A 17,364-nucleotide genomic window follows, 5' to 3' on the forward strand; every position below is an offset into this window, starting at 1 on the left:
ACCAACGAATTACGCGTTAGATTTGTGTCGTGTTTTCAGATCGTGTCAGAAATTCACAGTCCTAGAGAAAATATGTTGTTTAATTTGTTCTTTTATTCGTCAGACATGTCTTTTGGGTAGAGCATTTTTGGTTCGGGTTGTAACAGTGGTGTCACAACAAGATCTCCGAGTGGTGGCCAGAGGGAACCAATTATGACCAACGTGGTTGTGATCAACGAGGAGTGTTAACCTTTAAGGAGGGTCGAATGTCATGGATTGAAATCATTACAAGGTGTGGGACTTGCTCTATATCGATTATATGGATGACACATGTGTGGTTTATAGACTAAATGAACTCTCTCTTTTCGGATAAGTTTTCATGTTTGGGCTATGACAATTGATAGAACAATCAAATGTTATTACATCAATTAAAAGGTTAAGGTTTAAATCATGTGAGACGTAAGAATAATGGGGTGTGGAGGGGCTTGGGTTAGGGGCATTGCTCGACACGTGCCAGGTGTGAGTTTCACCAGTCCACACCCAAAAAAGTGGGGTGTGAAAGCGGCGTCGCCAGGCCGATGTTGTGGAATGGGCTAGCCAAATGGTCATTAACACCCAACCATTCATTATCAGCCACATCACCTCAGGCCAGCGCCCCACGCCGAGCGGGCAACGCTAACCAAAGCGCCAACCGAAGGTGGAGCAGCTGGCGTTAAAGGGCCAACAACACCCAAAATCCACACCCATACCCAGTGGCGGAGCTTGACCAAAAGTTTCGAGGGGACGGAAAGTCATGAGACTCAATTTATATATTGTATAAATATTTAAGCAAAATAATTGGGGGAGACAATCCTATATAATTTTAAAATTTTTGAACGAAAAATCGGAAATTTTTCACTTATAATCGAAACATTCGAGAGGGGGTGCAGGGTTACACCCCCGACACTATCCTCCGCCATTGCCCATGCCCACCACTATTAGTGTATTTATCTAAACTTTAAAATAAGTGAACTTAGACGACTTTTCTTATCATACCTACCCTAGTACAACCTAAACTTTACATAGGTTGCCTTAACTAGCCGCCTCCCCCCACACCACGACACACTACTAAAACAATGAAAACAAAGAAGATAAAATAATAAGTAGAATTAACATTGTTAGGTACTTAGCTTCATACAATTTTATATATCGGTTTAGTAGGTTATAATCTCGTGTATTACACGAGTATTTATGTTAAAAAATGTTTTTAAAAAAATAAATTTTGATGTACTATTTACTTAAGATGAATTTTTTTATTGATCTCTAATTATGAAATACAAAGTCTCTATTTATAGACTTGTACATTAACATAAGAATAAATACAAAAAAGGAGTTGAGGATGTGTAGAGTAACTCTTAATGATGTATTCATAACAATTATAATATTTTTCTTTTTATTTATTTATTAATAGGTTAGAAACTTATGTCTTACACAAGTTATAACATTTTACTTTGTTTTGTTTTGTAATTTATCAATTTTATTTTACCTTCGCTTATCTCTAATATCTTTAAATATTTCTTTAAATTTTTTTGATTAATAATAAATATTTAATATTTTACTGATCCAACTATTTGTAACACCTATTAATCTTTTCTTAACTATTTCTTTTATTCAACTCGTGTAATACACGTGGTTAGATCAATGAAATATTAAATATTTATTATTAAGCGGAAAAAATATTAGAAATATTTAAGAAATAAAATATTAAAGAAAATAGAGATAAGGGAAAAGTAAATTAAAATTAAGATAAAGATTAAATATCAATAATATTAGTTAGATATATTCAAATATATATTAATATAAATAATCTTAAATTAAAGGAGAAAGTTACATGCGAAATTAAGATAAACTGCCATTTTGGTCTCTGTGGTTTGGGCAGTTTTGCCATTTTAGTCTAAATCTCAAAATTTTTAAATCTAGGTCCCTGTGGTTTGCATTTTGTTGCCATTTTAGTCCAAAACTCGAAATCTCTCATTTTTTACTGTTTTAAGGTCCTTTTTTGTCTTTATCTGCAGGTGTAGTTTGGTCCATTTAATTTTCATTAAACCAATTTCTTTATTAAAAAACCCACATAATATAAATACCACCTATGGCAGACCAATTACATCATCATCTTCAACCTCCCAATCGAAACCCTAACCAGAGATCAAACCCAAAAAAAACCCTAACCCACAAGACAGCTACCCCTTTGCAGATTCAGTCTTCACTCGCGGTAGAGCACCTTCAAATCAACCGATGCTATTAATCGAACCCACTTACAAAGCAACAAGTCTTCAATAAAGTCAAACAACAAGTCAGAAGGAAAGACCGGAGGAAGTGTCACTGACCAAAAGGTGTCACGACCTACAATGGAAGAGAATATTGTTCTTGGTGTTGCTTTGGATGGGTCAAAAAGAACTCTTCCTATTGAAGAGGATATGGATAGTGCTTCAGCTCAAGTAAAGGAACTGACCAAAACCGCAAAAGGATCATCGTTAGCAGAGAAGGATAAGAAAGATGGAAATACCCATAGCTCAACAACCACTGATAAGAAGTAAAGCAGCCCATCAGTCGTTGAGTATATTGGGAGGTTGAAGATGATGATAAGAAAGATGGGTTTTTTTGGGTTTGATCTCTGGTTAGGGTTTCGATTGGGAGGTTGAAGATGATGATGATGTAATTGGTCTGCCATAGGGGTATTTATATTATGTGGGTTTTTTAATAAAGAAATTGGTTTAATGAAAATTAAATGGACCAAACTACCCCTGCAGATAAAGACAAAAAAAGGATCTTAAAACAGTAAAAAATAAGAGATTTTGAGTTTTGGACTAAAATGGCAACAAAATGAAAACCACAGGGACCCAGATTTAAAAAGTTTGAGATTTGGACTAAAATAGCAAAACCGCCCAAACCACAGGGACCAAAATGGCAGTTTACTCCGAAATTAATTAAAACTATATTTGTTGATGTTGCGCGTTGCGGCGAAATGGAGCAAATGATAAGGTAAAACAAACGTTATTTGAAAAAGAAGCAACTTATTTAGAAAGCCAAATCGTCAGAAAATCAGTTTAGTTTATCATCGTACCGTTTTATGATACCAAATAAATACTATAATTTGAATACATATTTGTTTTTAACAAAACTTATACGGGAACGTCAAGGGAAAAAATAACGAATCTAAGTTATTAATAAAATATCTAATTAACTAAAAAATGAAACATGATTTAGAAAAGGAAAAAAACAATTATTAAAATAGAAAATAAATGATAGAGGAAATATGGTTTAAGAAAAGAAAAAAAATGAAAATATGTTAAAAAGTGAAAAGCAAATATAATAATTAAATATTACACTATAAAATAATAAATAATTAAAAACACTATATATTATTATAAAATTAAAGTTATTATTCATGGATCTTCGTCAACAATATATATATATATATATATATATATATATATATATATATATATATATATATATATATATATATAATCTTTTATTAGAAAATATAATAGAATAATTTTTATATAAGTTTACTTCTGACTGCTATTATCCACATTTTATTTTATTTTTTATTGAAGGGTTTAAAAATAACTATGTATTTATTATATAAAAACAGAAAATAAAATACTTTAAAATAAAAAAAATAGAATTTTCTTTTTATTAAAATGTTTCATAAACCAAAGTTAAGTTTCTTGTATTTACATAAAGCAAAATGTCATGTATTTACATAAATAGATTTTTGTTTGAAATAGCAAAACTTGCTATTTTGAACTAACCAAAATAGCAACAGTTCAATTCAGAATTTTAAGTGATTTATTAGTAGACTAGTGCTAATACCCGCGAACTTCGCGGGTTTGACAAAATAATATGTTATCGAGGTATTGACAAAATAACATTATACATTTATAAAGAACATAAATTCTTAACGACATGATAACCAAAGAACCCTTATAAATTTAAAAGAAAGTTTCAGCTACCCATTGTAATTTGTAGTCAACACAAAACATAAAAGAGGAAGAAAGAGGGAGTAGGATACATAACGATTGTGTATCTTGAGGATGAAAAATCAAGTTGGTACGTCCATGGCTATGAATTACGAAGCAGAAATTGAAGAATAATCGAATGGTGAAATCAATCTCAAAGACGGGCAAAACTTGATTAAAATATGCTCAATAAATAAATATATAACATATTTAAGCTAAAACTGTACAAATTTATTAGCTTTTGAAAATGCAGAAAGAAAATCAGTCAATAAATGGAATTAGAAGAGTGTGTAATTACAAAGCCAAACCTTGAAGAAATTCACATGTAAAGGAAGAGACATTCCCATTGCGTAACATATTATATTGAAGGAACTAATTAAGAAAACCTAATCACTAAATAACCCAAGTACCAATAAACATAAATGCATGGATCAAATTATATCAATAAAAAAATTTAAGAACTGAAAGTGGGCAATTTAGAACTAAACATTGCTAACCAAACAGAGACTAACCATCAGATTCTTTTTCTTAGATTATTATGTACATTTTTTTATACTTGAACACCCAAACAAACTATCATAAATAATCACCCAAATACATAGTTGCAATCCAGCAAGACACGCAACCAAAATATAAACAACCAAGACCAAAATCACAACCTAAAACTTGAACATCTATTTATAGAACTCAGAAACTCAAATTTTATACAACAATCATGTTTTATTAGATGCTATATATCGTAAAAAAGACTTGATCGGTTTGATGTCATTTATCAAAGAAGCACCTAACCTCCAATTGTATTTGAACTTGTCAAGGAGCTCGATCATCTGCAAATCATTTAAGTCAAAGTCAGTTTTGGACCTGAAACATGTTAAAATAAAGACCCTTGGTTGAAAAACAAAGCTAGTAATATGTCACTATGTCATTGTAAGGGTGAGGAGTTAAACATTGACTTTTAAGGCAAAGGATTTACCATCAATTTCAAAATTGATACTTTTACTGTAATCCTATGTCTACACTTTTCATAGCAGCATATAGAAAAGCTATAACATGTAAGACAACTAATTGCTTACGTAAGAGTAAACTACCAATTTCACCCCAATTGTCTTCGTATTTATTCGAAATATTTAAGGAATTCATAGGCACAAAAGGCAAATTATCATGATACATGTAATTTTTCTCCTAGACCCATGGTATGTGTAAGAATGCAATAGAGTCCCTTATCTCTTGACCTAACTTTGGTGATTGACTGTATGATATTTTCCCACATAAATTTTATCCCTGCAACCTGCAAAAAAAATTTACCAACTTGTTAAATGATAGCTAACAAAGAACTTTGAAAAACGATGCAAAAATGCTATGCAAATTTAATGGTTTTCATATATTATCATGATTAGGCAGAGATTTAAAAATCAAAGTAGAAAATTCTGTAATTTTGACTGGTTCTGACACATGCTATAACCATATATGGCACATGCTATTCTATTAAAATTCTGATAGAGACATAATAAGTCTACCTATTTGAACTGTTATAAATATTACCCATCTTAACACATGCTATACAACCATTTAAAGTATCTACACGATACAAAAAGGGTTCAAATAACTTACAACAATATAGTTATCAATTGTCTTGGGGATCCCAACTACTGCCACAGGAAGGAGACACTTTTCAACTTCCTTTAAAAAAAATGAAAACTTACATCTTGCAATATACTGATTATTGGAACTGAAAAACCAACTGAAACCAAATATGATTATTGGAATAACATATTTGCCACCAACATATCATCTCCAATTATATATACCTAAAACTCCAAAATTTTTATGAGTTACCTGTTCAGATTTGCCACCAACATTGTTGTAGCGGGGAATAGCATCCACTTTATTTAGCTTTTTCAGCAAAAATGGAAAAAAATAATCCAACATCTTTTATCCAACGGTCCTGGATATTATCAACCATATTGTTAGTATCATGGCCTCCACGTGAAATTTGAAGAATAGTACCACCATGTTTATGGATATCCTTAACAACTTTTGGATTTAATTCCATCGTATTCTTTGAGTAAAAGCCCCTATAGCCTCCCTATAAGAACAGAACACTATCAGTTGGATAAATTTTATCAGTTACTTGCTCTAGTTTGCTAATAAGCATTTGATTCATTTGGTTGTATAGCCTTTTGTTTCATTGTGTGGGTCCCACCTATAAGGTTTAAGAAAAAATTAAGACAGGAGTAATAATTGACGATAATTACTACACATTTATGTTGTTATATAAAGCAATAATGGCAGGGATGATATGGCCAACCTCGATCCCAAGTATGTTATTAACACCGTACATGTATTTCAAGTCGCATACAGTCTACGTAATTACTATGTTGATACCTGGACACAAACCACCACACGTAACAATGTAAGCTCGTACATTCACCCATGTGAAATAAACCTAACATTAGAAGAAGAAAAAAGTTAAACCAAAATAAACTAATGGCCTAACTTGTTTAAATAGTTAACTAAGAAACATACCTTTTCCTTGGGTCCAGCAGGTCAAAATTGCACTTCTTTGGGATTGCCTTCCAAACAACAAAAACCCATTAACTAATACATATTATTCTTTTTAGTCCTATTTGACACAATATAAAAATAAAATATGCAACTTCTCAACAATGTGCTTCTGGTAAACCCATCATTTGTAGACAAATAAAAAAAATATTACCATCAATTGAGCATCAGAAGTTAGTGCAGGAGGCCTAGGATTATTAGCCATGAACTCATCCCCAATTTGTTTGACAAACAGGCCGGGTTGGTGTCCATCATCATTATCATCATCAATCTCTCATCACTATCTCTTGCCAACAATTACAAAGTGAAAAAAAATATCACAAAAAGTTTGAATACACCAAAAGTTGGAAGAACTCATTGCACAAGATAACCTTTCTTGTGCTCAAATCTTGAATATGGCAGCCATCACCAGGCACCAACAATTACAAAGTAAAAAAAATATCACAAAAAAAGATCCCAAATCTGCAAACAAATTCAAAGGTCACACCATGCTATTTAGAAGTAATACAAAATGCTTATTAGATCATAACAAAGCAAGACGCGTAATTAATAAAGATCCAACATGAGGGTTTGTAATCTTGATTTCAAATTAAAGGTTCAACAGACAATCTAAGGATGACAACTAAAATAGTGAGATATGGCCAAGATCATAAGCATGCTACACAACTTAGACATTTAAACAAACACTTGGTGTGCGATAATCTGCAAACTGTACAAAACAGTAGAAACACATACAAAATGATCGAAATGATTCTTGTGTGCATGTTAGTGATAATCAAACGTTACTTACTCATGAACACCTTCAATGCTAATCACATAATCACATCAAAATTCTTTATACAAAAAACTATCTAAACCCTAATTATAACCCTAACCCTAATTCAATTCAGATCAATACGTCAAAATTCACCAGTCTAAAGAAAAAAATTCGCAAACGGAATCCAAAATTCAATCCTAATCTGAACACAAACTGGTAATTCTACTTTAATTTCTCAAATTTGACGAAATAACATACGAATCTGATAACCCAAAATGCAAATTTGGAGAGGGAATTAAGTGGGTTTTTATGCTACTTTTTGAAAAGTGGGAATTATGAGAAGAAGAAGACGACAACAACAACAATGAAGATTAATGGATGATTGTTGGCCCAAAAATCAATCGAAAAATAATTGATTGGGAAAATAAGGAATTTTAGATGAAATCATCAGTATCTATAGAAATTTTGGATTGAAAAAACAAATGAACAATTCAGACAAACATACCAGGATCAAGATAAGACAGATGTAGATAAAATCGTCTGATGAAATCGCCAAAGTTGAAAACGCCAATGTCTATTACGGCTGAGAAATATGGTTGGTGATTGTAAGGAATCAAGTGACAGAAACCTACATACGAACGAACGAAATCAAATATAAAAACAATCAAAATCAAACATACGAACGATGATCTAACCTTGATTTGAAGATTATTTTGAAGATATGCACCGTCGGTCGGCGGAGAAGAAAACATTCGTCAAAAACCCTAATTCGATGTTCAAATGAAGAATTCAGGTTATAACGTGCCTTTTATAGTACCGGGTATTTGACCCGATTTACATGAAAACCGGTCCGCGTGTTTTATTTGTTTGTTTGATTGTGTGTGAAAAAATGCCACTTGGTATTGTGTATGCAAAAGATAGCCATGTGGCATAGAAACCCTAGATAAATGCCATGTGGCACCCTAGGTATGTCTTTTATTAGGTAGGATAGATAATAAAAAATTATCATTATATTTTAGGCGGGAAAACTTTACGGAGATCATCCTATAAAGTACAATGTATCCTTCATTTAATTTACTTTATTATATAGTATTTATAAACTTACATTTTAATACTCATCTTTTATTTACGGATAATACTTTTAGTACTTGAAATAAACATATTTAAAAAAAAAATTGTCCTTTGCGGTCCAAAAAAAAGTTTTATTAAATTGACCTTTTATTTATCTCAATATTCACGTAAAGTTATAATAAAAATAACATTTTTGAAATGGAAAATAGTGAAAATAGCCTTTGACCGGACAAAATTTTCAAAATAGCCAACGGAAACGGCTCAGGGAGCCTTTTCACGAAAAACATGGTGCTGAAAGATCTTAAAAAAGCCTTTTCAACCTAACCAACTGCGCTCCACCACGTGTCGAAAAAAATGATTGTAGAGCCTTTTCACGGAAAAACATGGCGCTGAAAGATCTTAGAGCCGTTTCAGCTCTTTGTAGAGGCTTAGAGCCGTTTCAGCCTTATTTATTAATTTTTTTTCAACATTTGTATATTTCTAGTATTTTTAATATTTAAAACAAACATAAAGTTATCAACAATTAAAGTTGGAAAAGAATTTTAGAAAAAGGCTTGAGGTTTTTGATAATCGATTCTTAATTATTTAAAAATATATTAATTAAATAAAATTATATGAAATAGTTTGACAGACAAAAAGTATAAAATAATCTATACTATATAATAAAAGAAACCTGATTTGGGACACATGTCATTCAATAAGGGCATCAATAATTTATTGATAAATTTTAAATTTTAAATTAAAAAGATTTAAATATTATATTAGAATTTTATTTTGATTGTAATTAACATAATTATTTTAAATTAAATGAATTCATAATTATTATATATTTTAACCATCCACACTATTCGTTATTTCATAGAATCATAATTGCATGTAAAAGTCCTAAGTAATAAAATCTTAACTAACAAACAATTATTAAAAGTTGAAAATATTACTCGGTCCCTATTTCCAACCAAATAGATATTTTCCAACTGAACCCTTTAAAATCACAAACAAAAACCTTAAAACACACACCCATAATCTCCCTCTCTTTTTTAAAATAATGGAACAAATCAAGCATACTCATGTATTTTTAGATAAGTTATGTGTTTTAAAACAAGGTAAACTCTTAACATACATATTTTTTCTATTATAACTAAGATGTAGAGGTCTGTGAAATGTATCTTCACATTCGGAATGTCATAACTTTTTTTTTAAATTTAGATTTACTTAGTTGTCGTATGGTACTTAGTTGTCGTATGGTGTCTAATGTCTTTATTTTTATTTTTTCACGTATATATATGTTTCATTGGTTCAATTTTACATGTAAAGTATTACACTATACATAGTATTTTCTCAACTATAGTTAATTGGTTTTATTGATTCAATTTTTGTCTATTCATTTACATTACTTTTATCTGTCTGGAAGTCCCTTTTCAGACCTTTCAAATGGTATGGGACATATTACATTATCAATAGTTTTTATTGGTTTCCTTAGTAATTGTGATAAGTAATTATTTTGTACAATTCATATTGGTTTATAGCTTTGAATACGAGCATACCTTATATTAATGTTAATGATAGCGAAACTGCGAAAGTGAGGAAACTATATTTGGATGGTAGAAAATATAATATTATGCCAACATTAACCCGTCAGAATAATCTATTATCAAATAAAATCAGACACATTACCTTTGAACAAGAAAATGTCACAATAAATATTAGTAGTGGTACAAAATTTTAAGTTCCTATGATAAATCCTAAAACAAATGGCAGATCATATTATTATAAATGGCTATACAAACTTCAATATTTATTTCGTATTTGGTCTGCATATTACTCTATATTATATATACTTATATCATACTATAAACATATTTTTTTATTTCACATTATAATTATGATTCACCCCGTGTAATACACGGGACAATAACCTAGTATTCTATAAAATAAGTTAGGGGATTTACCTGTGGCATAACCCTCTTTAAAAGAGCAAATTTCATAACTTATTTTATAAAATACTAGCTTAGAACCCCGTGTTATACACGAGTTGCATAAATTTAGTTTTATATAATAAGAAATATAGTTATATCTTTAAAATACTCCGTATATTGCACGAGCTAAATAAATATAATGCAATCGATTAACACGTACGATCGTTAAGATATATATTTAAATGATAAATTCGTTGTACTATTTACTTGTTAAAATTTTAATTTGTTGTTTATTTATTATTAGGTTAGAAACATGTGTATTGCATGTGATAAAACCAATGAAATATTAGATGGTTATTAATAAGCGGGAAATATAAAATAAATGGTATATAAATATGAGAAATCCATGAAGTTTTTGATTTAATATAATTTTCTTATTTATGTATCCTATTAAATATTAAATAATAATAGTATTATTTTTTAACTAAATCTAATTTAAAGGAGAATAAAAATTTGATAAAAAATACTATCCTTATCTAAATTATATTTAGTTAAACTATTGTTTAATAGGAAAAAGAAATTGAAAAATAAGATAAGCAGATTATTAATTTGAAGTTTGATAAAAAAAATTATTATCCTTATCTAATTTATATTTAATTAAACTATTATTTAATGTAAAAAATTGAAAATAAGATAGGGAGGGACCAACGATTGACACGTGTTAAAAAAGATTTTTCATTTATTAGTATAGAAAGATTATTTTATAGTTATCTTATGTCAAACTGTTATTTCATATAATTAAGAATCTATTATTAGAAAGCTCAAGCCTTTTTAAAAGTTTCTTTTTAAATTTCTTTTTCAACTTTTATTGTAGATATTTATGTTTGTTTTAAATATTAAAAATACTAAAAATATATAAATGTTGGAAAAAAATAATAAATACGGCTGAAACGACTCTAAGCATTACAAAAAAGGCTGAAACGGCTCTAAGCCTTTACAAAAAGGCTGAAACGGCTCTAAGATCTTTCAGCGCCATGTTTTTCCGTGAAAAGGCTCTACATTCATTTTTTTGACACGTGGTGGAACGCAATTGGTTGGGTTGAAAATGTTTTTTAAGATCTTTCAACGCCATGTTTTTCCGTTTGCTATTTTAGAAATTTTGACCAGTCAAAAGCTATTTTCGCTATTTTCCCTTTTTGAAATATCATGCTTAAAAATATGTTGTCTAAAGTGTGAGTTTGAACTAGCCTACTTTTGTTATTATACCTACCCTAGTCCAACCTAATCTTTAAATAGATTACCTTCACTATAGGTCACACGACACACACACTCCAAAAACAATGAAAACAAATAAGATAATAACAAATAGAAAGAATCACACATATAGCTTTGTGATACCTATAGGATTAATGAATTCTGCTCACATTTCACTCTAGATAACATTTGATCTTCAATCAAAAGTGTGTTATTTTCTTTTCAAAACTCAACTTTCCTTTATTTAAAAAGGATAAATAACATAAGTTTTAATGTTGTTAGTGTCAAGGCCAAAGATGGTTACTAAAACCTAGGAACCAAAACATTGAAATCAATTGTGTAATTTATTAAACCTAGGAACTAAAACCACCATATAAAGTTCAATTGTGTACTTCTTTGGTTGCCACCGTTAGTAGCTGCCACCACCTTACTTATTTGTTCATGACTACACGTTCACTGTGTAGAATGTTAATAACCATGAAATTCAAAAAAAAAAAAAAAAAAAAAAAACCTACCTTTAAAGTTCAATGTAGGTATCTTAAAAGGTTGGGTTGTTCCTATTTAATACAATTATTCTATCCGCGATAAAGGGTGATCAAATATTGTTTCATGTTTTGTTCCGCAATAGTGTTAATTGTTGCACCATCGCTAGCATTCTTTGACTTGTTGGTCACTTTGATGATTATTCTCATGCTATTATACGGTGAAGACCAAACAATCAATCCCAACACAAACCATTCTATACCACTAGACGCATGGCTAGTTTTAAGGATAAATTAGATGCATGACTAGTACCCTTCATGAAAGTTTGTCTTATTTATGATAACGATAATGACATTTTTGTCTCTTACATGATAAACATTGAAGGACTGGACCATGTGAACAAACTTCGCTTGAACTTATAGCCTCTCGTGATGACAACGTTGGTGGTCCGCTCTTGCTTAGGTTTACCACGAATCATCATGATTGCCCTGAACTAGGTGTTGAATTATAATCTTTCCTCATTTGGAACACTAGAAATAACGTAGTTGAATTATTTACTAAATAACTAAAGAGAATAATAAAATAACATAAAGACGTCGAGATTACCAAGTTGTAGCAATTAAAAACATAATACCCATTTGTTGATCGAGTATACGATTTGTAGTAATTAAAAATAATGTTAAAAAATAAAAGAGTGAATTATATTAAGACATTTATTATTCAGATAAATAATTTTCACCGGCCAAAATAGTTTCAATGATATTTACGGAAAGAAGAAGTAATAACAAACAAATATAGAACACCAAAAGAATAAAGCAGAGACGTAAATATGCAAAAAGACCTTATCATCATTAACAAAATTAGAAAGACGCAACAACCTATTGAGTGCCATCTTTAGATTGTAAGCTATCTAACGGATGAGAGTGTGACACATCAATATATTTCTAAGTTTTAAAATTATTAAAGCCTAGGTGTAATAAATAATAGGTACGGTAATAATTCCACGATTGATTACACCTGAATAAAAATTATTGAATGGTATGGTCTCAAATCTTAAACATAAGTCGCACTTATAAAGCGATATCCAAACCGGATATATCTAATACTTAGTCATTTTCAATAGATTAGCGCAAGCCATGTGGCGCAAGCCTCATTAGCGCGAGTCTATGCATGCCAACAATGCATAGTACAACTAGTACAGACGTCGGACCATGCAACCAAGGCCGTGTCCGGTAGAGCTGCAAGATGAAAGTTCGTGTAGGTAACAAAAAGTACAAAAGGACAACAATGTGTCACCAATCATCGTGCGCCAACCGCTTCTCCACGATCTCCATGACAAACTCGACAAAAGGACAACTACCGGGCCACGTAGATCCATTCTGCGTGCGCAATCTTCTCATTTCCCTGCAGACACTAACGGTTATGTCTCAGAAGACAAACAGAATATTCCTTGATGTTGACGTCGGGCCCAAGGCCCATCAACCCACCTCCTTCGTCATTCTTTTCGGCTATAAATAGAAGACTTGATCTCCAGGTTTAAGCATCGCTCTCTTGTTCTCTCACTTATTACAAACACATATTATCCTCAAAGCAAGTTCTTATTCTCACGCCGGATGGTGGTTACAAGGAGAACCCCCGATCATCCTCCTTGTAACGAGCTTCACGGTGTCTTGTTGTTTTGCAGGATCAAGCGGTAGATAATCGAGGAAGAAAGAAGATTAACATTATTTGGACGAAACTAATCTCACAAGTTAACATAGAGATTAACTTGTAAACTTGGTGTTTCTCCAGTTATATTTCCTCATATACGAGACAACTCTTTGTTTAATTATATTTTATATAACATTTATAATCGAAGGTTTTATTATTATTCTTTTCTTATTTCTTTTATATTTTTTTTTATTCTCATAATCGATGGTTTTATTATTATTCTTTTATATTTTTTTTATTCTCGTAACGCCATATCCCATAGGGCATTTTTATAACAAAGCCTCCATTGTCATCGATCTTTACCATGTAAGCAACAATAAAGTCGTTATCCATACAAAAAACAAAACGGACTTTACAATGATTGTTGTTGTTATGTCGTCTGATCCATCCTTGAAATTAGTCATGGGTCTACTGATATATATATACACACACGCACAGTGGCGAAGCTTGAGATTTCCGACCGAGTGGGCGCAAGTCAACGGATCTAAAATTTTCTATAAAACCAGGGGGTCGAAAACGTATATACAAAAAATTATGTACGAAAACTATATACTCTCCACTACTGAGTGAAATGTTCGGGGGGTCGGTCGCCCCCTCCCGCCCTACTTAAGCTTCGCCCCTGCACACGCATGTATATATATATATATATACACACATCTATATATATATAAGATGATATTTTTGGGTGACGCTTATGCTGAGCGCATCTTGTATGAGTAGAAGTAGAGAGATGATGTAACTGATTTAGAAGGGGATGGGACGTATGTTCAGTAAACAATATGAATGGGTACGTTTATCACGGACAACTCAATACTTTTACCCAGTGTTTTAAAAACCGGTAAATACCGGCCGGTTATACCGGTATTACCGGTGCCGGATGAAATTCCGGTACGAAACACCCCAGTAAATAAGTGAAACGACATAAGATTCGTACCGGCGGTAAAATTCGGTATACCGGTTTGAACCGTAATACCGGTACCGGCCCATCGTTATTTTGGTTTGGGTATTTAGTATTTTAGAGTTTCATCAGATACATATACCATCGATCAACATTCAAAACCATAATCACTTACGGTTCATCACTTTATCCACAAGATTCAGCTCCATCTCCATCGGTTCATCACTCCATCTTCATCATGCTTCCAGTTCCATCTTCATCGGTAATTTTACTTATTTCAGGAAAATAATCTGAGAGTAAATAGATCCACAAGTGAGTCAAAAAGTGAAAGACTTGAAGTAATTCGATGTATCTCTCTCCATATATATATATGTGTGTGTGTGTCTGTGTGTATGTCTATACGGGTAAAGCAATGTTGTGTGAAAAATTGTATTTTGAAACTTGAAAAAGAAACAGGACATGATAATAGTTATATTATAATATGTTATGTTAGTGAAAAAAATTAGAACTGGTAAGTATGTATCTCTATGAAATTATAGAGTTAACTAGTTCATCCGGTTGAACCACCCGGTACAATTCAATTCTACCGGTTAAACCATTTTTAAGGTCATCCCGGTATGATTTAAAAACCGGTTTTTAGAAGATTGCTTTTACCAACAAAATCTTTATCAACTATAATTTGATGCTAAAGGGCTAACGATATACAAGTGTGTAAAATTGTGTCCCTTCCCAAGAAAAACTATGATTTCTTAATTTCTTTTTCTAACCAAACTTTGATAATTGTTTTTATTATGGTAGCATGGCTCAACAAATTGGAGAAAACAATGGAACAAACCAGATCTGCAGATCATGTTGTGAAGATTGTGATGGTTTTTTATCTTTATACCTTTTGTTTCTTTGTCTTCATTCCATTTGTTCTCTTTTTCCATGCACTAATTTTGAATTTTGAACATCATCATTATCATCATCATCTCTCTATCCTTTTTCTTTCTTGATTCTTCTTCCCCTTTGCTTTTTTTTCTTTCCCAATTCTTCACACTTTAGATCCCATAAGGTTTCATCAAATTCAGTTGAATGCACATGATTTGTACCCCAATTGGGTCCAAGGATATTAATCTTTTTTTTTTTTTTTTTTTTTTTTTTTTTTGATATTCAGTTGGATGCACACCATCTTTTTGTTTAAATACTAACAAGAATTTGGCATATAGATTCATGAAATTCGTCGAATTCAGGTGAGAAATCGGCTTTAATTTGCGGGTGCGGGTGCAATTGCTATGTTGTTAAAGTCTGTTGAGTTTCATTAGATGAATTCTTTGGTAACAAAGTGTTTGTTCTTGATTGTAATGGCTTTGATCATCAGAAGTCTTTTACTCCCCAACTCCATTTCGGTTCGTGTGTTTGAATATGGCGAATTCATACCGGGGAATAATGTAAGAAGGAAGTTCTTAGAGGTGCCTCAGATTGTTTGGGGATTAAACAATCAAAAGATTGCTTTCGCAAGAGCTTGTTTGACTGCTAGAATGTTAAATAGATCTCTTTTAATGCCTAGTTTAAGCGCGTCTTTGTTTTACAAAGAAATCGATCAGTTGCAGCCTATTTCGTTCGATAAAGTCTTCAACTTTGAGAGATTTAATTCTCTTTGTGATGGGTTTGTGAGCGTGAGTCGATATTCGGATGTTGGGAATCGAAGCAACTTAATCGAGGTTCAAAAGGGTAGTGGTAGGAGATGGACGCTTGAAAGAGATCTTGATCAGTTAAAAGAGTTTAGCAAGCGAGATTATGATGCGTATGAGACTATTCGAGTAGTTGGGAAGAACCCATTTCTATGGCATGATCATTGGCCCGTTAGCGATTATGCAAAGGTGTTTGAATGTTTGGTTTTAGTAGATGAAATCTTAAAAGAAGCAAATGAGGTCGTGTCGAAGATTAGAGAGTTTGGAAGTGAAATAACGCACGATTCTTTGCAACAAACGCCATATGTAGCAATCCATATGAGGATCGAAAAAGATTGGATGATACATTGTAAAAAACTAGAACAAAGATCAAATGTATCAAACATTTGTAGTAGTAAAGAGGAGATTACAACTAGAGTAGCAAACATTCCGACCCTAAAACCACCAACAACTCTTTATCTCGCCGTGGCTAATGAGCTTCTCGAAGACAATTCAATCTTAAACGGTTGGAAAGAAGGCATGCATCCGATTGACAAAAAACGCTTAGGATTAACCGATCTTTACAAAAAACATCCATATCTAATCCAAGCAGCCATAGACTACGAAGTTTGCTTAAGGGCCAACGTATTCGTGGGAAACAGCTATTCCACATTTTCCAGTCTTTTAGTTCTCGAGAGAACTCAAAAGACGCTCAAAACAAACATGTCACACCCATGTGGAAACAACGTCAGATGGCCATCGTACGCTTATAACATTGAAGGAGAATCCAACGCTCCACAACTATGGATAACAAATTTATCCGATTCAACTTTACAAGCTATTAGCTACGGTTCGAGTAGTGTCTCTTGTTAAAAATTATCCATCACTAGAAAAACTAGAACATTTTTTTTTTGTTCAAAGTTTATTAGTTGTGTCTTACATGTATTGTTCAAATTTCAAAGGTTCATAAAGAGTAAATTATGATTTTGGCCCCTGTGGTTATATCACTTTTACCCTTTTAGTCCAAAAATAATTTTTTAACATTTGAGCCCCAACGTCTTTTTTTCTAACCCTTTTG

The 17,364-nt window shown here is 31.7% G+C and overlaps 1 protein-coding gene and 1 long non-coding RNA gene across 5 annotated transcripts; one reads left to right on the forward strand and one right to left on the reverse strand.

Moving 5' to 3' along the window:
• Nucleotides 1-4,724: 4,724 nt before the first annotated feature.
• LOC118492429 lies at nucleotides 4,725-8,083 on the reverse strand. Of its 4 annotated transcripts, none has more exons than XR_004893664.1 (6): nucleotides 7,998-8,083; nucleotides 6,510-7,930; nucleotides 6,369-6,429; nucleotides 5,595-6,069; nucleotides 5,221-5,271; nucleotides 4,725-4,810 (listed from the first exon to the last, which is right to left on the reverse strand). It is a non-coding gene; the product is annotated as an uncharacterized LOC118492429 (long non-coding RNA). The 4 variants fall into 4 exon arrangements; XR_004893662.1 differs by having other exon boundaries at nucleotides 4,731-5,271; nucleotides 6,510-6,556; nucleotides 6,700-7,930; XR_004893663.1 differs by having other exon boundaries at nucleotides 4,731-5,271; nucleotides 5,595-5,724; nucleotides 5,820-6,069.
• A 7,247-nt stretch (nucleotides 8,084-15,330) lies between these two features.
• Nucleotides 15,331-17,249, forward strand: LOC110939481 (O-fucosyltransferase 23). Its single transcript, XM_022181066.2, has one exon. It carries the CDS (start codon nucleotides 15,939-15,941, stop codon nucleotides 17,157-17,159), a length of 1,221 nt encoding a protein of 406 aa, XP_022036758.1. The 5' UTR covers nucleotides 15,331-15,938; the 3' UTR covers nucleotides 17,160-17,249.
• The last annotated feature ends 115 nt before the right edge of the window (nucleotides 17,250-17,364 follow it).

The sequence above is a fragment of the Helianthus annuus genome, chromosome 5 (assembly GCF_002127325.2).
Source record: "Helianthus annuus cultivar XRQ/B chromosome 5, HanXRQr2.0-SUNRISE, whole genome shotgun sequence".
Taxonomy (NCBI): domain Eukaryota; kingdom Viridiplantae; phylum Streptophyta; class Magnoliopsida; order Asterales; family Asteraceae; genus Helianthus; species Helianthus annuus.